The 21,230-nt window shown below is 38.7% G+C and overlaps 2 protein-coding genes across 2 annotated transcripts in view; both read left to right on the forward strand.

Annotated features, from left to right (window-relative positions):
- LOC126474829 (uncharacterized) overlaps positions 1-6,988 on the forward strand; it is an 84,173-nt gene extending 77,185 nt beyond the window's left edge. The window contains exon 8 of the mRNA XM_050102304.1: positions 6,891-6,988. Coding sequence (XP_049958261.1) covers positions 6,891-6,988 — 98 coding nt within the window. The remainder of the gene's footprint in view (positions 1-6,890) is intronic.
- Positions 6,989-20,948: 13,960 nt separating this feature from the next.
- Positions 20,949-21,230, forward strand: part of LOC126475039 (CLIP domain-containing serine protease 14D-like) — a 48,447-nt gene continuing 48,165 nt past the window's right edge. The window contains exon 1 of the mRNA XM_050102585.1: positions 20,949-21,045. Within this exon, the coding sequence (XP_049958542.1) occupies positions 20,950-21,045 (96 nt within the window). The 5' untranslated portion in view covers position 20,949. The remainder of the gene's footprint in view (positions 21,046-21,230) is intronic.

Below are 21,230 nucleotides of genomic sequence, written 5' to 3' on the forward strand. Positions count from 1 at the left end.
TTCACAGTGTTGAGTTTTTTAACTCTGAGCTGGAGTTTTTTTCAGGAGTAATCATGAGTCATCAGGTAGATGAACAGAAAGTCATGGTAAATGACACTAATGGGGAACCAGTGTCCTCTTCTTGGGGCACAATAAACTGTGGAGTCCCACAAGGCTCTGTTCTGGGTCCTCTACTTTTCCTTGTTTTCATAAATGACCTTCCAATGTGTACAAGGGCTAAGGTAAAATTTACTTTGTTTGCCGATGACACAATGATTCTGGTAGACAATTCAACAAATACTAATCTTGAGATCACTGTAAATGCAATTTTTCAGGCGACCTTTAACTGGTTTACCTCTAATGAATTATCACTAAATTTTGAAAAAATATCCAATTCCATACAAGCCAAAATATCAAAGGTGAGATTAATGTTAAATACAATGATGGGAATTTAACAAGAGTGGAGTCAACAAAGTTTGCATCACCAACAGCTGACTTCAGCAGCTTTAGAAGGGTGAAATGTTTCTGATAATTTATTACTCAGTTAACATGCAATGACTAGCCATGCTTCATGTCACAGAGCTTTCCTGACTGACCTATTCTGGTGTAATACATTCTCTACCGACAACGCATTACTCTTACCTCCTTTTATACTGGTGGGTCTGCCACTCATGACATTTCACATTACATAGTGGTGTCTGGATACTTTTGATCAGATAGTGTATTTCTGACTGCACTTAAGATGAGTATTCTACATACTGGAGCTCACTATTTATAGCAGTTGTTCACTGAATGTCCAACATTCGCCAGTGTGTTTTTTCTGCCCCCGTAACTCTGCTCTGCCTGTTGGTAGTAGTTTTTATATGTGTTCCTTTTCAGACAGCCCTCTCTCATCTTAACATCAACTCATGGTAGTTTTTATATCCTACTCAGCATACACTGTTCATCCAATGAGTGATGTCAGTGCAGTAATTATGATGGCAGCTTGAACTAACAACTGTAAAGGACAGATATGCATTTGAACAGTCAGTTGTAAGCAAGCAGTGCTAAGTAATGGATGTGAAGCCATAGTGTGTCAATGTTGTTGTGTCACAAATTACAGCGGAGCAACATCTATAAATCAAGTGAACAAGGAATTCTCCAGAATGTTTCAAAGAGGAGAAAAAGGTGAGCAAAATTTGTTCCACACACTTTGCTTGACTCTTGAGCAAAAGAAGCATGGAAACCTGCTGTGACTACACTGAAATGCAAGACATAGTTCTTTTCTGGAAAAGAATCATTGTAGGTGATGACGTGTGTTGCTACCAACACAAACCTACCACAGATTAACAAAGTGCAGAAATTCACATGAAGAGTCAACACTTTGGCAATACAGTCAACATTTGGGCCAATGTGAGGCAAGAGTTGACAACATCCAAAATGTGTTTTACTCAAGTGTGGGGAGAACAGCTGAAACATTAAAACCATTAACTTAATTTTTCACTTTTGTCAGCAAATTTACATTGTAGCTGTCCAACTCCAGTTCCATTGATCCTACAAAAAAGTACCCATTCATCCATTTTCGTACCCTGTATCCAGCCAATGCTGGGTTGGGAATGGTATGGAACTTCTTCAGTTTCGCAGAGAACCATACCTGTACATAGGCTATTATTATGGTGGGGTCACCACCACCAAAGGCATTTTAAAGCTTATTGCCAGCTCTCCCAACAGCAGAATCCAAGTACCCCTAAGCAGGTCAAGTCTTCTATCCAGTCACCCCAGAACCAGTCTGATTCAGCAGTAAAACACACAAAAACAAACAAATCACATTTAAAAAATCATTCATGCAGGAGGATCATCACACAGATTCTCATATGGAGGACATAGAAATAGGTGTCCCTGACACTGAGAAGCAACTGAAATAGTTGGAAAGAGATAAGTTGCCAGGGGCAGATGGGATTGGCCCTTTGTTCATCTTGCACTTATCATGGATCTTCTGCCCAGTACAAAGTCCCAATGACTGGAAAAAATACTTGTTTTGTAAATAAACCACCTTTCTTTGCTGCCATTTAATTTATTTTTTCCAGATGCATTTCGCCTTTTTCTTGTTTTAAGGCATCATCAGGGGGATCTATAACAATACAGTTTTGTTACTTTTAGGTTATCAAACACTTCACATTGCAATTACTTTTTTACATAAACAATCACAACACGAACTGTTTTATAATCTAAAAATAACAAAACTGTATCATTACAGTTTTTTATGTAAAAAGTAATTACTTACTTTTTTACATAAAAATCACAACGTAAACTGTTTGATAATCCAAAAACTATAAATTAAATGGCAGCAGGAAAAGGTAGTTTTATTTACAAAACAAGTATTTCTGTACTGCTGTGGAGGATGGCCACACAAATGAACTTGTGACTGGAAAAAAATTCAGGTGACTCTTGTATATAAGAAGGGTAAAAGAATGAACCAACAAAATTGCAGACCCATATCCTTGGGCTCAGTATGCTTAAACATATCTTGAACATATCCCAAGTTCAAACATAAGAAATTTCCTTGAGACAGAAAAGCTTCTGTCCAATATGTGAAACTCAGCTTGACCTTTCCCTGCATGATATCTTGACAATCATTGATGATGGTCAACAGGCAGATTCCTTATTCCTAGGTTTCTGGAAAGCATTTGACATGGTGTCACTCTGTAGACTTAATGAATATTCACACTTACAGACTAAGTTCCCAGGTACGTGAGTGGCTTAAAGACTTTTTAAATAATAGAACCCAATACACTGTCGTCTATGGCGAGTATTCATCAGAGACATGGATATTGTCAGGAATTCAACAAAGAAGTGTGATAGGACTCCTCTTATTATCTATATATATAAATGATATGAAGGATAGGGTGAGAACCAATCTGCATTTGTTTGCTGAAGTCACTGTAGTACGTATAGGAAAGTATCCTCATTAGTAACTGTAGAGGAATACAGGATTACTTAGGCAGAATTTCTGTTTGGCGTGATGATTGGCATTTTGTTCTAAATGTTGAAAAATGTAATTAATGTAGATGAGTAGGAAAAACAATACTGTAATTTTAGATACACTATTAGTGATGTGCTATGTGACAAAGTCATGTGATTAAATTTAAATATCTAGGCCTAACTTTGCAAAGTGATATGAAATGGAATGAGCATGTAAAGACGGTAGAAGAGAAGGGAAATGGTTGACTCCAGTTCATTGGGATAGTGTTAGGAAAGTGTAGCTTGTCGGCAAAGAAGACCATGTGTATACCACTTGTGTGGCCCATTCTTGAATACTGCTCTAGTATTTGGTACCCCACCATGTTGGGTTAAAGAAAGACATTAAAGCAATTCAGAAGTGTGCCACTAGATTTGTTACCTTATATATCTTATAATTAAATTTTCCTTGAGACATTTGAGTCTCATCAGCTACATCTAACAAACCAATCCCCATTACATCCAATACTGGTGTGCTATTCCAATGCCAGAGAACCTCAGCAATAGTGATGATCTAAGAAGGGGAAAATAAGCTGATGATATGAATTGATGTTTGTGTTGGGGGAGGGCATGCCAAGTAGCAGTGTTAACTATAGTGCTGCAGTGGTGTAATGGTTAGCATTCCTGCCTAGAATGTGAGGAAACCTGAGTTCAAGTCCTGGCTGTGGCACAAATTTTAGTTCATTTCTTCAGCTTCCATCATTATCACAGATTTGTTACGAGATGCTGCTGTAATTTACCGTCTAGTAAGGTCATCCGAAGACCAGTATCAGTTGCAAAGTGATTTAGAAAAGATTGCTGTATGGTGTGGCAGGTGGCAGTTATTGCTAAATAACGAAAAGTGTGAGGTGATCCACATGAGTTCCAAAAGAAATCCGTTGGAATTCGATTACTCGATAAATAGTACAATTCTCAAGGCTGTCAATTCAACTAAGTACCTGGGTGAAAAAATTATGAACAACTTCAGTTGGAAAGACCACATAGACAATATTGTGGGGAAGGCAAGCCAAAGGTTGTGTTTCATTGGCAGGACACTTAGAAGATGCAACAAGTCCACTAAAGAGACAGCTTACACTACACTTGTTCGTCCTCTGTTAGAATATTTCTGCGTGGTGTGGGATCCTTACCAGGTGGGATTGACAGAGGACATCGAGAGGGTGCAAAAAAGGGCAGCTCATTTTGTATTATCACGTAATAGGGGAGAGAGTGTGGCAGATATGATATGCGAGTTGGGATGGAAGTCATTAAAGCAAAGACGTTTTTCGTCGCAGCAAGATCTATTTACGAAATTTCAGTCACCAACTTTCTCTTCCGAATGCGAAAATATTTTGTTGAGCCCAACCTACATAGGTGGGAATGATCATCAAAACAAAATAAGAGAAATCAGAGCTCGAACGGAAAGGTTTAGGTGTTCGTTTTTCCCACGTGCTGTTTGGGAGTGGAATGGTAGAGAGATACTATGATTGTTGTTCGATGAACCCTCTGCCAAGCACTTAAATGTGAACTGTAGAGTAATCATGTAGATAGAGTACATTCAATTACATGTGAGTGTTATGGAGATGCTTCATCAACTCAAAGGGGAATCCCTGGAAGGGAGCTGTTAGGAGGATATAGGGGACATGCAATTGCAGCTGACTGCAGAATGATTATACTTCCACTGTTGTACATTTTGTGTAGTGCCAAAAAGACAAGATAAGAGAAAGTAAGGCTCATGCAGTGGCATATAGACATTTGTTTTTCCCTCACTTCTTTTGCAAGTGGAAGAGGAAAGGAAATAACTAATAGTAGTGCAAGATACCCTCCATCATACACCTTAAGGCAGAGTGTGGAGTATTTATGTGAACACAGATGTAGATATTGTAAGGTCAAATGTCACATAATTTTTCAGAGTGTTTGTCTGTCAAGTAACAAGAGGCAGAAGTTGGTAACCACCCCTTTATTTACTTAAGCAGATGTGGAAAACCACCTAAAAACCACATTCAGGTTTGCCAGCACACTGACCCCATCAGAACCCATGAAGTGGATTTGATTCAGGGCCAGAACATCTCCCAGTGACATGTAAGTGGGTGCTTTAATGTGCTTGACTATTTGGGCAAGTAATGCTGTAAAAAACTTTGAGTAGCTAGTGTACGATGTCTAAGCTGACAGTGCAATTTCAAATGCCAAGGTTGTGAAGTATCTTATGCAGGCTCACTCATTCAAGACATGTTAGTCCATTTGACACCCAATCATGAATTTTGGACTAGGACATGAAGCACTTCAGGGCATGAGCTTACTGTTGTTCTCAACTGGGCACAGTTTTTTGAAATAGTACAAAGACTATTTGATAATAATTTTGAATTTCAAAAATTTTCAAATATCAACATTGTCCTCACTACTAATCTGATGACAACAGCTTGTTGTTAACTTCCATAGTTGGCACATACATGTAACAATATAAGGCACCACCACTTAGAAAAGTAATGAGTGGTATGATGTCTCCAGTGTAGGTAATTGCCCATGATATATGGCGTGAAGTCTCCCATTGCTCCCACTCAACTGATGCAGCAAAAGTCAATGACCTTCCCTGCATTACATTGTCTTTATAGTATTGTAATCAGTAGTATCGTAATCAGCATAATCTGTAGCAGAAATCTTGTATGGACTATTATCTCCTTTGAAGCTGAAAATGATATCCAGTTGTCCACACAGTGAAGTGATGTATTTTGCCTGCAACATGTCTGTATATAAGGCAACCAACAAGCATCAAAGCCACTATGTTGTGTTATACACAGGTCCAGAGTGACAATGGCATTCAAGACAACAAACAAATTTCAGACTGAGCTGATGTTCACCCTCCACTTTGATGGAGAGGACATGGTATTGCAAGATGACATGGAACTGCTGCTTCATAAATTTATGGAAATATGTTTTTCTCTAATGATCATGATAAAAATGTTGTGGCCCACTTTTTTGTAAATTACTTTATGCAGCCATATTTTTGTTGACAACACCTAGTATAATTTGCATTGCATGAAGCAGTTGAGTTGGCAAGGCTAAAAGACATGTGAGTTACATTGCCTACATCTTATGTTGTGTCAACTACCTTGGCAATATTATTGTAATAGGGACCGTATGGGGTAGCATTTGCATAATTTAAAAATTTTATTCATTCTGCTCCAAACCAGTCGATTATGATGAAGTTAGATGAATACAGTTTCTCTGGGGCAAGTATCGAATACCAAGGCCACATGCTGAGAGGGCAATAGTCCACTGTCAAAGCAGTTAACAGTAAAGACATCTTAAGAGCACCTAAAAATTCAACGGAAGTGCATTCTTTCCAGTCTGATGTATGTTAATATAATGAATTAATTCCCAACATGACTCAAGTAACGTTTTACTTCACCACAAGAAGAAATGTTTCAGATTTGAATGGCCTATGGCTCACCAGAAGGCTTTTGTACAACTAAACAACTGTGTTATATCGGTTTCTTGCTTGGCCACATTTATGCCAGGTGATGTTTTATTTTTATTTATTAGGCTGTAAGACAGCCTTCAAGCTGTATTCCATGCAGTTACATACTTACATGTTATCTGTGTTGAGATACAGGCTGTATTGTCAGTATGCAATTCTATAACTATACTTTAATTAAACACATGGCAGATAAGCTAACTTTAGTCATACTACACATAGTTGTTATACATACACTCTTAAGAATAATAAGGATAGAAACTGTATGTTTAGATTTAGATTAATAGATTACTTGCATCATTATTTACCAATTCTTCAACACTACAGAAAATTTTTTTCAGCAGGATTCTATAGTTTATTTGACCTTATTAGCTTTCAACTGCTTCAGACCACTAAGTAATTTGTTAATAAGAAATTCTACTGTCTGCATAATTTTTTTTGTACGTTTGTTAATTTAATCCAGGGAATATTGAAAGAGTTCCTGTTCCTAAATCTATAGGAGTGAATACTCAATCTAGCATCGTGTTTACCCCAATTGATTTTGGTGTGAAATATGCATAGATATGGGATGGTTATTATTCTGTTTTCAGTGAAATGCGTTTTGCAAGGAGTGTCGGCTCTTATATCATATCTGCATCAAATAGTTTTTTCTGTAAAAATAACTCTTCTGACTCCAGCTGGGCTGTTGTTGGTGTTGTAGTTGTCGTCATCATCATTGTCTTCAGCACAAAGACTAGTTTGATGCAGCTCTCCATGCTACTCTATCCTAAGCAAGCCTCTTCATCTCTGAATAACTACTGCAAACTACATTCTTTTGAACCTGCATACTGTATTTACCCCATGCACTGGCCTTCCATACAACTGGTGACTCCTTGAGTCGCAGAATGTGTGCTATCAACCAGTCCCTTCTCTTAGTCAAGTAATGCCAAAAATTTCTTTTATCCCCAATTCTGTTCAGTACATACTCACTGGTTGCATGACCTGCCCATCTAATCTTCAGCATTCTTCTGTAGCACCACATTTCAAAAGCTTCTATTCTCTTCTTGTCCAGACTGTTTTCTGTCATCATTTCACTTCTGTACAAGGCACTGTCTATTCTGTTAAACTACTCTTCTAAGTGTTTCGCTGTAAAGTAAAAATATCACCAGCAAACCTCATACTTTTTATTTCATCTCCTTAAACTTTAATTCCTTCCTCAGCATGATTAGATTAGATTAGATTAGTTTTTCGTTCCACAGACCCATGCTGAGGAGATCCTCGTGGATGTGGAACATTCAATATTTTTTTTTTTTTTTTTTTTTTTTTTTTTTTTTTTTTTTTTTTTTTTTTTTTTTTTTTTTTGCTGAAATAACAATACTAGTAGTATGAATATATACAATACATCATTTGTTTCTATTAAAAAATTTGTCTATGGAGTAGAAGGAGTTGGCCGATAGTAAGTCTTTCAGGCTCCTTTTAAATTGATCTTTATTTGTAACTAAATTTTTTATGTTTGCTGGCAAATTGTTGAAGATGAGTGTTCCTGAGTAGTGGACCCCTTTTTGAACTAAAGTAAGTGCTTTTAAGTCTTTGTGCAGGTCATTTTTGTTCCTGATATTGTGTGTATGAACTGAGCTGTTTGTTGGAAAAAGAGATATATTATTTAGGACAAATTTCATTAAGGAGTAAATATACTGAGACACAGTGGTTAGTATACCCAGTTCTTTGAAGAGGTTTCTACATGACGTCCATAAATTTGCTCCACAAATAATACGTATTACACACTTTTGGACTCTGAAAACTTTTGTTTGACTTGAAGAGTTACCCCAAAATATTATACCGTATGACATTATGGAATGAAAGTAGGCAAAGTATGCAAGCTTTTTCATTTTTATGTCACCTATGTCTGCTAACACTCAAATTGCAAATACAGATTTGTTAAGGCGTTTCTGCAGTTCTGTGGTGTGCTCCTCCCAACTGAATTTATTATCAAGTTGTAATCCCAGCTCACATTGTTATACTATAATTTATGTGGATGTGAAAAAGTGTGCAAGTAGTAGCTGTCTTGCACAACACAGGTTCTTAATTGCCTGATTAGGTACAATGCAGAAGATAGGTTGCTGCATAAATTATCTGTGTGTGTTTCAGTTCAATTTGATGTTGATGTGGATACCCAGTAATTTGACAGAATCTTTACCTTCTCATAATCATCACTGATACCGCACAACATGGCATTGGTACTGTCTTACTGTACCACAAAAAGAGATCATTGACACAGATCATCTAATGACTTTTTTCATAATTTAATTTCTCCTAACTAGAGGAGGATATTTTAACAAAAACATAGGAGGTTAAGAAATTTCTCATATATCTGCATGGAATGAAATTTCGCATAATGATTGATAGTAAGTCATCTCTTCCTGGTAGACCACTGCTCTATGTTCCCAAAAGAGACAAAGTGTGCTTGCAATGGTAGACCTTATTCTTAACCAACAACCAGTACAATATCAATTACAAGCCCACCCCACAGGGTCTGGCACTGAATGTGCATGTTTAAGGAGACATGCTTTAAAATAGCTGATAACATGAAGAATTCTATAATCTATAAGGATTCTCCATTACTGCTCATGTAGTAGCCCAGCCTATGATGCAGGAACTGTTATTTCACATAGTACTGTTGTCTGCTTGGCATTGCTAGTCAGAGTCTACCAAAAGGGTCAGAACCAGGTTTTAAGATTTACTTCTCACTGCACCATAAACTGTATGCAGCTAATACACATACTATTATTGGCTATAAGGGACAAGAAATGCAAGGTTTATCCCACCTATGCTCTGGCCATGGCTCCTCCCATTACTGTGTCTAAACCACTGGGGGGGTTGCATGCCTGAAGATCCTGCTATGTACTGGCTAAGTAACCCATTACTACACAGGCAACTGACAGCCATGGCACAGATTATCTTTTCAAAAAATTTAGAAAATGATGTAAGGAATGCCAATGGATGGCAGTTATTGATATGTGTGGAGTCACCCATCTTACAGAGGCACGTAACAATGGGCTGGGAAAACACCCTGAATTAATTATGCAGTACCTAGTTTACTAAGGATATTACATATTATAGGGCCACAACATGTTAGTGTCTTACTAGAGACTTTATCCACCTCATATGATTTTCTCTCTCCTATTCTTAAAAAGTAGCTGCTAAATTATCTGCTACACATGAACTGTCTTTGTCAGTACTCCCATTCCCTTTAATGAAATAATATCATCTTCTACTGCTTCTTACCTAGTGTCTCTTTTAGTAGTTCTCCTTGTATATTTTTGTCTGATCAGTCAGCTACATACAAAATAGCATACTCCTGGATCTCTTTCACAGTTAATTTTTCTTAAAACATTACAAAAAAGTTTACAATATCATTTTGTTGTTCTGGCTATTTTGCACATATCCTTTTTTCTTTGTGCAGAGACTCTGATACTTACAGTAATCCAAGTTTTTTTAATTACTGCATCTAATTATCTTTATTTAGGAAAACTACACTAAAAAACTGATGCAAACTCATTAAAAAGTGTGTTGAATTTAGAGTTAGTATTTAGCTCATTGTAGAGTTCATCTCAATAAAAATATTTTAAGTTTTCTTTAAAATCTTCAATAGTTTTATCATCAGTCAGCCTTACTGCTTTCTTTGAGTGTTTTTATATGATACATGGAGCTAAGTCATGTAACATGACTAATTATGCATTGTGATCTGACAGTCTGTTTATCACAGGATAACCATGCATTTATTTAACTTCCCCTTCTTGCTTAAATACATTATGTATTAGGGTTCTATTATTTTGAGCATCTACATCTACATCTACATCCATACTCCACAAACCACCTGATGGTGTGTGGCGGAGGGTACCTTGGTTACCTCCATCGGTTCTCCCTTCTATTCCAGTCTCGTATTGTTCGTGGAAAGAAGGATTGTCGGTATGCCTATGTGTGGGCTCTAATCTCTCTGATTTTATCCTCATGGTCTCTTCGCGAGATATACGTAGGAGGGAGCAATATACTGCTTGACTCTTCGATGAAGGTATGTTCTTGAAACTTTAACAAAAGCCCATACCGAGCTACTGAGCGTCTCTCCTGCAGAGTCTTCCACTGGAGTTTATCTATCATCTCTGTAACGCTTTTGCGATTACTAAATGATCCTGTAACGAAGCGCGCTGCTCTCCGTTGGATCTTCTCTATCTCTTCTACCAACCCTATCTGGTACGGGTCCCACACTGCTGGGCAGTATTCAAGCAGTGGGCGAACAAGCGTACTGTAACCTACTTCCTTTGTTTTCGGATTGCATTTCCTTAGGATTCTTCCAATGAATCTCAGTCTGGCATCTGCTTTACCGACGATCAACTTTATATGATCATTCCATTTTAAATCACTCCTAATGCGTACTCCCAGATAATTTATGGAATTAACTGCTTCCAGTTGCTGACCTGCTATTTTGTAGCTAAATGATAAAGGATCTATCTTTCTGTGTATTCGCAGCACATTACACTTGTCTACATTGAGATTCAATTGCCATTCCCTGCACCATGCGTCAATTCACTGCAGATCCTCCTGCATTTCAGTTCAATTTTCCATTGTTACAACCTCTCGATACACCACAGCATCATCTGCAAAAAGCCTCAGTGAACTTCCGATGTCATCCACCAGGTCATTTATGTACATTGTGAATAGCAACGGTCCTATGACACTCCCCTGTGGCACACCTGAAATCACTCCTACTTCGGAAGACTTCTCTCCATTGAGAATGACATGCTTCGTTGTGTTATCTAGGAACTCCTCAATCCAATCACACAATTGGTCTGACAGTCCATATTCTCTTACTTTGTTCATTAAACGACTGTGGGGAACTGTATCGAATGCCTTGCAGAAGTCAAGAAACACGGCATCTACCTGTGAACCCATGTATATGGCCCTCTGAGTCTCATGGACGGATAGCGCGAGCTGGGTTTCACATGACCGTCTCTTTTGAAACCCATGCTGATTCCTACAGAGTAGATTTCTAGTCTCCAGAAAAGTCATTACGCTCGAACACAATACGTGTTCCAAAATTCTACAACTGATTGACGTTAGAGATATAGGTCTATAGTTCTGCACATCTGTTCGACGTCCCTTCTTGGAAACGGGGATGACCTATGCCCTTCTCCGATCCTTTGGAATGCTATGCTCTTGTAGAGACCTACGGTACACCGCTGCAAGAAGGGGGGCAAGTTCCTTCGCGTACTCTGTGTAATATCGAACTGGTATCCCATCAGGTCCAGAGGCCTTTCCTCTTTTGAGCGATTTTAATTGTTTCTCTATCCCTCTGTCGTCTATTTCGATATCTACCATTTTGTCATCTGTGCGACAATCTAGAGAAGGAACTACATTGCAGTCCTCCTCTGTGAAACAACTTCGGAAAAAGACATTTAGTATTTGGCCTTTAGTCTGTCATCCTCTGTTTCAGTACAATTTTGGTCACAGAGTGTCTGGACATTTTGTTTTGATCCACCTACCGCTTTGACATAAGACCAAAATTTCTTAGGATTTTCTGCCAAGTCAGTACATAGAACTTTACTTTCGAATTCATTGAATGCCTCTCGCATAGCCCTCCTCGCACTACATTTCGCTTCGCGTAATTTTTGTTTGTCTGCAAGGCTTTGGCTATGTTTATGTTTGCTGTGAAGTTCCCTTTGCTTCTGCCTATAGAGACATCCAATTACCATGTCTGAGCCTGCTTTAACCGTGACCTTCACCCAAATCATTTCACATTTCGGATCTCCGTCAATTTCCTTCGATACTATTGCACTTCTTATCGCTATAAACACACCTCTCCCTTCACTGTCCAGCCTGTCTCTGCGGTTTACATTCCAATCTGAGTTTAGGATTTCATTACCGTTTACGTCTGGTTTCAGCCAACTTTCTGTCCCTAGTACTATATGGGCGTTGTGACCGTTTATTAATGAGAGCAGTTCTGGGACCTTTCTATAGACGCTCCTGCAGTTTACTATTAGCACATTAATATTGTTATTCTCTGTTGCATTTTGCCTACTCCTACCTTTCCGCGTCTCAGGAGGCATCTTGTCAGGCCTAGGGACGCCTGACCTATTCAGGGGGACCCTACATTTCTCCACCCGATAGCGGAGGTCGAGAAATTTGCACCCCAGATCACTGCAGAATCGTCTGAGCCTCTGGTTAAGCCTTCCACTTGGCTCCAAATCAGAGGACCGCGATTGGTTCTGGGAATGATACTACAAGTAGTTAGCTCTGATTCCACCCCGCGAGCGAGGCTTTCCGCCTTCACCAATTCCGCCAACCGCCTGTACGAACTGAGGATGACCTCTGAACCCAGACGGCAGAAGTCATTGGTACCGACATGAGCAACAATTTGCAGTCGGGTGCACCCAGTGCTCTCTATTGCCGCCGGTAGGGCCTCCTCCACATCTCGGATGAGACCCCCTGGCAAGCAGACAGAGTGAACACTGGCCTTCTTCCCCGACCTTTCCTCTATTTCCCTAAGGGGCTCCATCACTCGGCTAACATTGGAGTACCCAATAACTAATAACCCCCCTCCCCCCCCATGTGCCTGCTCGGACCATGCTGAAGGAGCGGCCACATGTCCACTCACAGACAGAGCGGGCAATGCCACACGGCCAGCCTCCACATTGACCCTCCACCTCGTGCGCCGCGAACGCCGCTGAACCCGCCACTCCCCTTGGGGAGAGGGTGGCCCAACCACGCCTGGTACCTGCGAAGATGTCTCGACAGCAGGGACAGTGGGTGAAACATGTAACACCTGGGGTGTACCTTGCAACGCACCAGATTCCCCACTGCCGCTACACTCCGAGGCAGCAGCCTGAAGACGGCTCACCGCGGCCATCAACACGCTCAGCTGTTCGTGAATAGTGGCCAGCTCCTCCTGCGTCCGTACACATCTTGGATGAAACTGATGACTGATATTAAGTCGTAAGTAGAGTGTGACTTGATGATGATAACTAAATTATAAGTGGCTGCCAGCACCTGTAAACCACTTTTCATGTTAGATTCCTTCCAGAAATTTACATTTCAAGCATCACAAATCAATAATCTCTCTTTTTTTAGTCCAACAAAATAATGAATTTTTGAAAACACAATGTCAGTGGATGGATAAAAACCACTCACCGTGCAGCAGTAGGAGAAAACACGTATAAAAGCTGACGAATGTGCAAGCTTTTCAAGATTGTGGCCCTTTCTTCTGACAGAAAGGTTGAAGAGAAAGAAAGAGGAATGAAGAAAAAGGACTGATGAGTTTTAGGATATGGGGAGTGTTACAGAAAAGTTGCCTGGAAGTCCTGGTCAGGGAAGACATACCAGTTGGGATTTATTTATTTTATTTATTTATTCTATGTGATCTGATGGTACACAGTGTGTTACAGATGTTGGAAAATATCAGTTAACATTGTTAACATATATTAACATATAGTATCCTGTATTATATTGCAAAGATTGGTTAGGTTTACTTCACTCCATTGCTCAATGTTTCCAATTTAACATAAATAGCAAGATTACTGTTCTAGGTACTCATTTATAGAGTAAAAACAGTGTCACAACAAATATGACTTCGCAGCTTTGCTAAATTTTATGTTGTCTTTGATGTACTTTATACTAGTGGGAAGATTGTTGAACAGTTGGAGGCCCATATGGAAGGCTCCCTTTTTACACAGTTGAGTGTTTGTACATAAAACATGCAGATTTGAGTTTTTCCTGGAGTTGTGTTTATGTATTTCATTATTTTTTGTGGCTCTGGAGTCAGTTGGCAATATATGGTCTCTGAAAAATTTTAGAGTCTCGAGAATGTACAGGCAAGGCAGTGTAAGGATTTCCAACTTTCTGAAGACGGGTTTGCAGGAGTGTCTGGGTTTGCTCCCAGTAGTAATCCTCATTGCTCTCTTCTGGATTTTTAATGTGCTCAGGGCAGTTGGAGAATTTCCCCAGCATATCGCACCATATTTTAGGTGGGTTTGTATGTAAGTGTAGTATGCACTGCATGATGGTTTCAGGCTATCACATGATTTCAGTACACTCAACGCATAACAGCCAGTACTACTTCTGGCATTTACTTTTCCTGTATGTGTGTTCCATTTCAGGTTATCTTGAACCCACAGACCCAGGAATTTGAAAACAGTGTCAGTATCTGTTAGCTGGTTATTTACTGTGACAAGTGGCTGAGAGGAATTTGCATTTTGTGTTGTGTGAAAGTTCATGGAAGCTGTCTTTTTGGTGTAGGTAGTTAATCTGTTGGTTTTAGCCCAGTTGCTGAGTTGTTCAGTGGCCAAGTTCACAGCTTTTTGCACAGCCTTTGTATTCTCCCCTTTGAGAAGTACAGTTGTGTCATCAGCAAATATTATTGTTTTATGTGCAACTACATTCAGGCTCAAGTCATTAATGTACAGGAGGAAAAGTAGAGGTCCCAATACTGAGCCCTGTGGTACACCTTGCTTTACAATTTTATTGCTCAATAGGATTTCGGTTATTGAGTTGCTTTGTCTATTAGTGTATTTCATGCTGACTCTCTGCATCCAATTGGTTAGGAATGAAGCAATCCAATTGTTTACAATTCCTCTGATACCATAGTGATCTATTTTTCCCAGCAATATTTTGTGGTCAACAGCGTCAAAAACCTTTGACAGATCCAGAAATATGGCTGTTATGGGTTGTTTTTTACCTAACAGGTCTAATAGCTAGCGTATTTATGCAATCATATACTGCAGTTTCAGTAGATTTGTTGCTTCTGAACCCATGTTGAGCTAAACTTAGTAAATCTTTCTTTTTCAATTAAGTCCATCAGTTTTTTGTACATTATTTTTTCAAAAACTTTAGAAAAGCAGGATGAGATTGAGATAGGCCTTTAGTTATTCATATCTTTATTATCACCTGTTTTGAAGACAGGAATTACTTCAGAAAGTTTCAGAGCTTTAGGGAAAGTACCTGCCTGTAAAGAACAGTCACAGAGGTGCATTAATGGTTCAGCGTTTGTGTGTGCACAATTTTGATGACAGCTGTTGGGATACCATCAATTCCAGGTGAATATGAATTTTTTAACTCTCAGAGAAGGAGAGATTGCCATGGATGAGATTCGAAAACCTGAGAGCTAGGAAGTTGATAGAGTAATAAACAAGACAGAGATTACTAGAGCGGAAAGATAGATGTATTATGTGTGGCTGACAAGTGGAGGTGGGAGGTAAGAAAAAATAAACAGATCAGAAAATAAAATATGTAGAAAACTAAAAGGGAGTGAAGAAAGAAATAGTTACTGAAAAGAAAATAATATAAATTAAGGCCAGATGGTTGATGCAAACCAAGGAGATGTAATGCCAGTTCCCACCGGTGGAGTTCTGAGAAATGGAACTGGCGTTACAACATACCCTTAGTTCTCGCCACGCACCTGGCCTTAATTTATCATTATTTTTTCAGTATCAGCATGTCTTTTCAGTAACTACTCCTTTTTTCATCCCCTTTTAGCTTTCTTCATATTTTATTTTCTGACCTATCTATTTTTCCTGCCCCCCCCCCCCCTCCCATCGTCTCTCATGCATAATACACTTAGCTTTCCTCTCTTATTAAGTCTAGTAAGCTTTGTTTTGCTTATTGTCATTTCCATGGCAGGCAATGAAAACCTTATAACTCTATTTTGTTAAAATTTGCAGGAGGCACAAAAATTGCTTCTTAAAAAATAATATAAAGTGATAAAGAAAGTTGCTGCATGTGCAGCTGTATAGTAGAAGCCTAGTTATTGACAGATTAGAGAAACCCATGCAGTTTCAAATCTCTCTTTGACTATGGAGTTACTGGTTACTGATGGAGTTACCAGGTTTTCATTGCCTACCATCAATATTTTTCACCTCCAGGTTCTCTAGTTTTCAAATCTCATCTGATGTTGTGCCCAACAATCACTCTTTCCTTCTCATCCTGTCAGCTAAGTCTTCCCCGACCCGGGGTTCTGTAACTCTCTCAATTTCCTAATCCTTGCCAGTCCTTTTCCTTCAGCTCTTCCCCCACAACCAGAAGAAGGAGCCACTGGTTTTGAAAGCTGGCACATTTCCTTAACTTTTGTATGTGTTTTCTCCTCCCACCCACTCGTGAGTAGATTTTTTTATCAGTCTAATTACTAAGTGGGTAGATTTTTTATCTATCCAATTATACCTTTTTTTGTCTGATATACAGCACAATAAACCATCTAAATTTATCTCAAAAATTTCCCAGTCAACCGGTGGAGACTAGTATGCTGTAAAAATCACAAATACCACATTTCCCAACAGTAACTTATAAGCAGATGCTTCTGTATCCTAATATATACCAAATTTACGTATTTCTACAGTTTTTTAAAATTTATATCCCTGTTTTATGAATGTGACAGTTGCTCCATTCTCCATGTTGGATCTACATGAATGTGCAGTTAATTTATAACCACTTACATTAATATGTTCTACCACTGTGGTTACATTATGTTCAGTCAGACAAATGACATCAATTTCTTTCTAACTATTAATATCTTGCAAAAAAATTAACAAATAGTTTCCTAATATTCTGATGAAGCAAAATGATTTCACCTTTCCCTTTATTACTGCAAGATGAAGTAGGAGTCTCTTTCAATTTAAATTCCTTTAATACTGTCTGACTGAATTTTCCCCAAAGTTGCTATCTCACCTGACTCCAACAACTACAGGGTTGTGTGCTGATGGATCCGCTTATGCCTACAAGCCATGATAATTGTATCACCATCTTCCTATTGCAACTACTCAAACGATGTAAATATGAGATTTTACATCCGTCTGAAGGAGCCCCTCAGCTCCGTGTTCACCCGCTTAATGTCAGAGTCAACCCAGTGCTGGTCATGGCACCACAGAATCTTCTCAAAACCCATGTTTGTGTCCTAAGTAGCTATTCCTATTTTGTCCAGATAAACTCCGCTATTGTACTTTTTTGTTTTCAGCCAGGTTGTTTCTGGCTCCTACAACTATCAACGCCTGATCTTGTTTGATGAAATCCTTACTCTTTCAATATGATTCTAATTGTACAATTAGGCCTAAAAATATAGCTGTAGACGACAGAAGAAAAATATACTTTTCACGCTATTTTCACTTATTTAACATGAGACTAACACTCAAGTGTAAGTAACCTATATTATATGTATAACAAGAAGAAACGTTTTAAAGTAACTTCTATTTCTTATTAATATACTTATTTATGAGAGTAGGATTCACAATAATCTCATGGCTGCAGTATTGCCACAGTTGTGTTACTGTATTTGTAGACACATCACATTATACAACACATATTTTCAGGTGTTCATCCAGACTGCCTATTGCATTTTTCTGCATAATATTTCAATAACTGACTTAACAGCATTATGAAAAAGATAGATTGATACTCCTGGTGCTGGCCAGAGCAGCTGGAGATAGCGGTCATGTGTGTGAGAGGTGTGCATGCTTGTGTGAATGTGTGTTTTCTTTTCATTTCTGAAGAAGGATCTGGTTGAAAACTAAATGTGCAACAGTTTTTTCTTGTGCCAGCAATTCAATGGTCATCTTTATGGTGAGTAGCACTCTACACTTTCATAACATTGTTGATATTCCTAACTGGACTTTACACTGATCAACAACTGACTTAGACATTTTCGTAGGATGCTGGAAGTGACGATTTTTTTCTAAACAGAAAAGTCTAACAGCAGGCCTATATCTTCTATCAGTCATGCTGAGAAAAACATTGCATCATTTGGACTTAGTGAACATGCTATACGTAAGAGCAAGTATTTTCCTCAGAATACAGGTGTGCTCCAAATTTAGCCCAACTGTTTGGAAAATTAAATCATTTTTGTTTGCACACAAATATTTTTATTTAGTTATTATTTATCTAGCCTGACCAGATTATGGCCTAAGTTCCTCTCTTACATCTGACTGGGAACAACACATGCTAAAGATATTACAAAAACTTTCATAACAATAATTATTACAATAATGGCAATATGGTTGTTGCCAAGACAGTGAATATGACATCTGTGTATCACATAATTATACACAAGTAAATTTACCTTTATCTTCTTTTCCTTAATTTTTGGTGTTTTGTGAATGTTCAATCAGGTGTTTAAATTTAGTGATGCTTTCTGGAAATGGACTGTGGGTATCTCCTGGCAAATTGTTCCACTCCTTCACTCCTCTACCAACATACGACAATTTGCTCCAGTTGTTGTTTCATAATCTCACACCTATTCTATGCTGGTGGTCTCTCCTTTCCTTACATACCATGTCAGAGATCAGTCTATGTCCTACATCTTTCCACACATCCTTACCCACATTTCTTCAGTAAATTCTCCCCAAGTCTAGTTCCCATTTATCTTTGTGTGAGGTTTTCCATTTTCAATTTCTTATTCATTTCTGTGATAGTGCATGCAGGACTGGTTTAAGGCACAAGCAACACAAGGTGCCACATGGGGCACCATGTTGACATAGGTGCTGCAACTGTAAGAATTCTGTATGGGACATACCACAATTAGTAGCTGTCGCTTGTCATACCTAGCTGAGAGAGGCACCAGGGGCATCCAAGAGCAAGATCTGTGTATCACAATTAGTACTAAAAACTGACTCAGTTGGAAGTGTACAAGGGAAAAGGGTGGTGAGGGGTAAGGGAGGGCTGCCAAATAATAAATTGCCTATGTGAAAAAATGTTGTCAAACTAGCTGTGATGACTTTGCAGGGTGGAGCAGAGGAAACACATCTTTTTCACTACTGAATGACTCAGACATGGTTTGATAAAAATAAAAACAAGTATTGAGTGATAGATTTTTTAATGCAGTTTTGAAATATACATACTTTAATTAGGTTCAAAAAATGTCTTGGAGATGACGTCCTTCTTGCTGGATACAAATTTTGCTCCTCTGCCGAAAGTTATGCATTGCTCTCTCTAACATTTCATTCAGCACGGCTTCAATTTCCTGATGAATGGAGTTCTTCAGGTCATCGATTGTGTGAGGCTTGTTCATGTAGACTTTTGATTTTAAATATCCCCACAAAAAGAAGTCACATATCGACAAGTCGTGTGAGCGATGGGGCCAGTAAACATCACCATATCTCTAAATAACATGTCCTGGGAACATATGTTGAACCATTTCCATGGATACTCTTGCCATGTGAGCTGTGGCACCATCCTGCTGAAACCATATTTCTCTCATGTTCACTCGATTCCTTTCAACTTCTAGACAAAGAAAGTTGTTTAACATTCTAACATAGAACACTGATGTCACAGTAACTGCAGTTCCCTCCTCTTCAAAAACATAGGGTCCACCAACCCCCATCTTTGACATGCAGCACCACAGTGTTACTTTTAAATTGTGGAGAGGTCTTTGGTGTAATAAATGTGGGTTCTCTGGCACCCAATACTGACAATTTTGAACATTGACATAACCATCTACATGAAAATGTGCTTCATCACTCATGAAAACTGTAGCATCTGCATCTTCCGTAAAAATTTTGTCCATTACGTGACAAAACTCTCTGCACTGAACAAAATCCTCTTCACTAAGCTGCTGGATGAACATTATCTTGTATGGGTGAAACTTAAGATCATCATGTAAGATGTGGTGAAGCGAACAACGTGGCATACCCAGCGCTACAACCTGTCATCTAGCCAATCGTTTCGGACTAGCAAGAACTGCCGTTCTCACTCGGTCTACATTTTCTGGAGTATGAACTGAACGGGAAGACCAGGTGGTTTCTTTTTCATCACAGATCCAGCGCTTCTAAATGTTGCAACCCATCGGAGTACAGTATTTCGATCAGGCACTGCACCTTGACGTCCAACTCTAAAATTTTGGCGGAAAAAGACGTTGCACTGTGACTAGGGAATCATTGTTTCTAAAGTACTGCTCGACAACGAACACACAATTCTCTATGCTCCAATGCTCCATAGCGACTGAAACTACATTCTATGGGCAGTCTGGCAACATTCATTCAAGGTCAATACCCCCTCTCGTCGCTGTTTACTAGTGGTTCAAAAAACATGTTTTTCCTCTGCTCCACCCTGTACATTTAGAAGATTTGAGATGGATATTTAGATTTACCAGAAGTAGTGTGGCAGTTTATTGAGTAAAAATCAGGAACTTCAAGCCTCCTTAAAAACATAATATGATAGTAGTTATAACTGCTAATGTAAACAGCATCTCAGAGAAGACAACAACAAACTTTGCAAAACAGGTATATTAGTAAGAAATTTTGGAAGAGAAGGCTGTCAGTACCATCATTGTGTAACTTTAGTTTCTTCTTTTCATTCTGTTTCCTTTCATTTCCATGTAAATATTTCTGTATAGCAATAGTATTTAATATACCAATAAAGGAATGACTTTTGCTCCAGGAAAGGATGCATGTGGATTGCGAGGACCACGTCATGCACGGCATCGGTGGGATAAGGTTGGAGAGTGGGATAAAGTGGTTCTGAAGAAGAAAGAGCAAGACATTCCAAGTACACATTCCAATACAACTCACTCCATGGCTGCTTTCAACCTGCAGAATGATATTGATACCGGAGACATGTCTGAATATTTGAAAAATGTGGATAACTCGAAAGAGGAAAACTATGAACAGGTTAGCACAAATAATATTAACTATATTGGAAAATCATAATTCCTTCAAAAAATTCCAATTTGTGTCACAGAAAGCTACACATAAAGTTAGAAAATGTGGAATAGATGAGCAGTTTCTTTCAAAATGAAAAATCAGTCAAATTTTCCGTTCACTGACAGTTAGTAAACAATTTCATTAAGACTGCT

Source organism: Schistocerca serialis, chromosome 4, assembly GCF_023864345.2.
Source record: "Schistocerca serialis cubense isolate TAMUIC-IGC-003099 chromosome 4, iqSchSeri2.2, whole genome shotgun sequence".
In the NCBI taxonomy this organism is placed as follows: Eukaryota; Metazoa; Arthropoda; class Insecta; order Orthoptera; family Acrididae; genus Schistocerca; species Schistocerca serialis.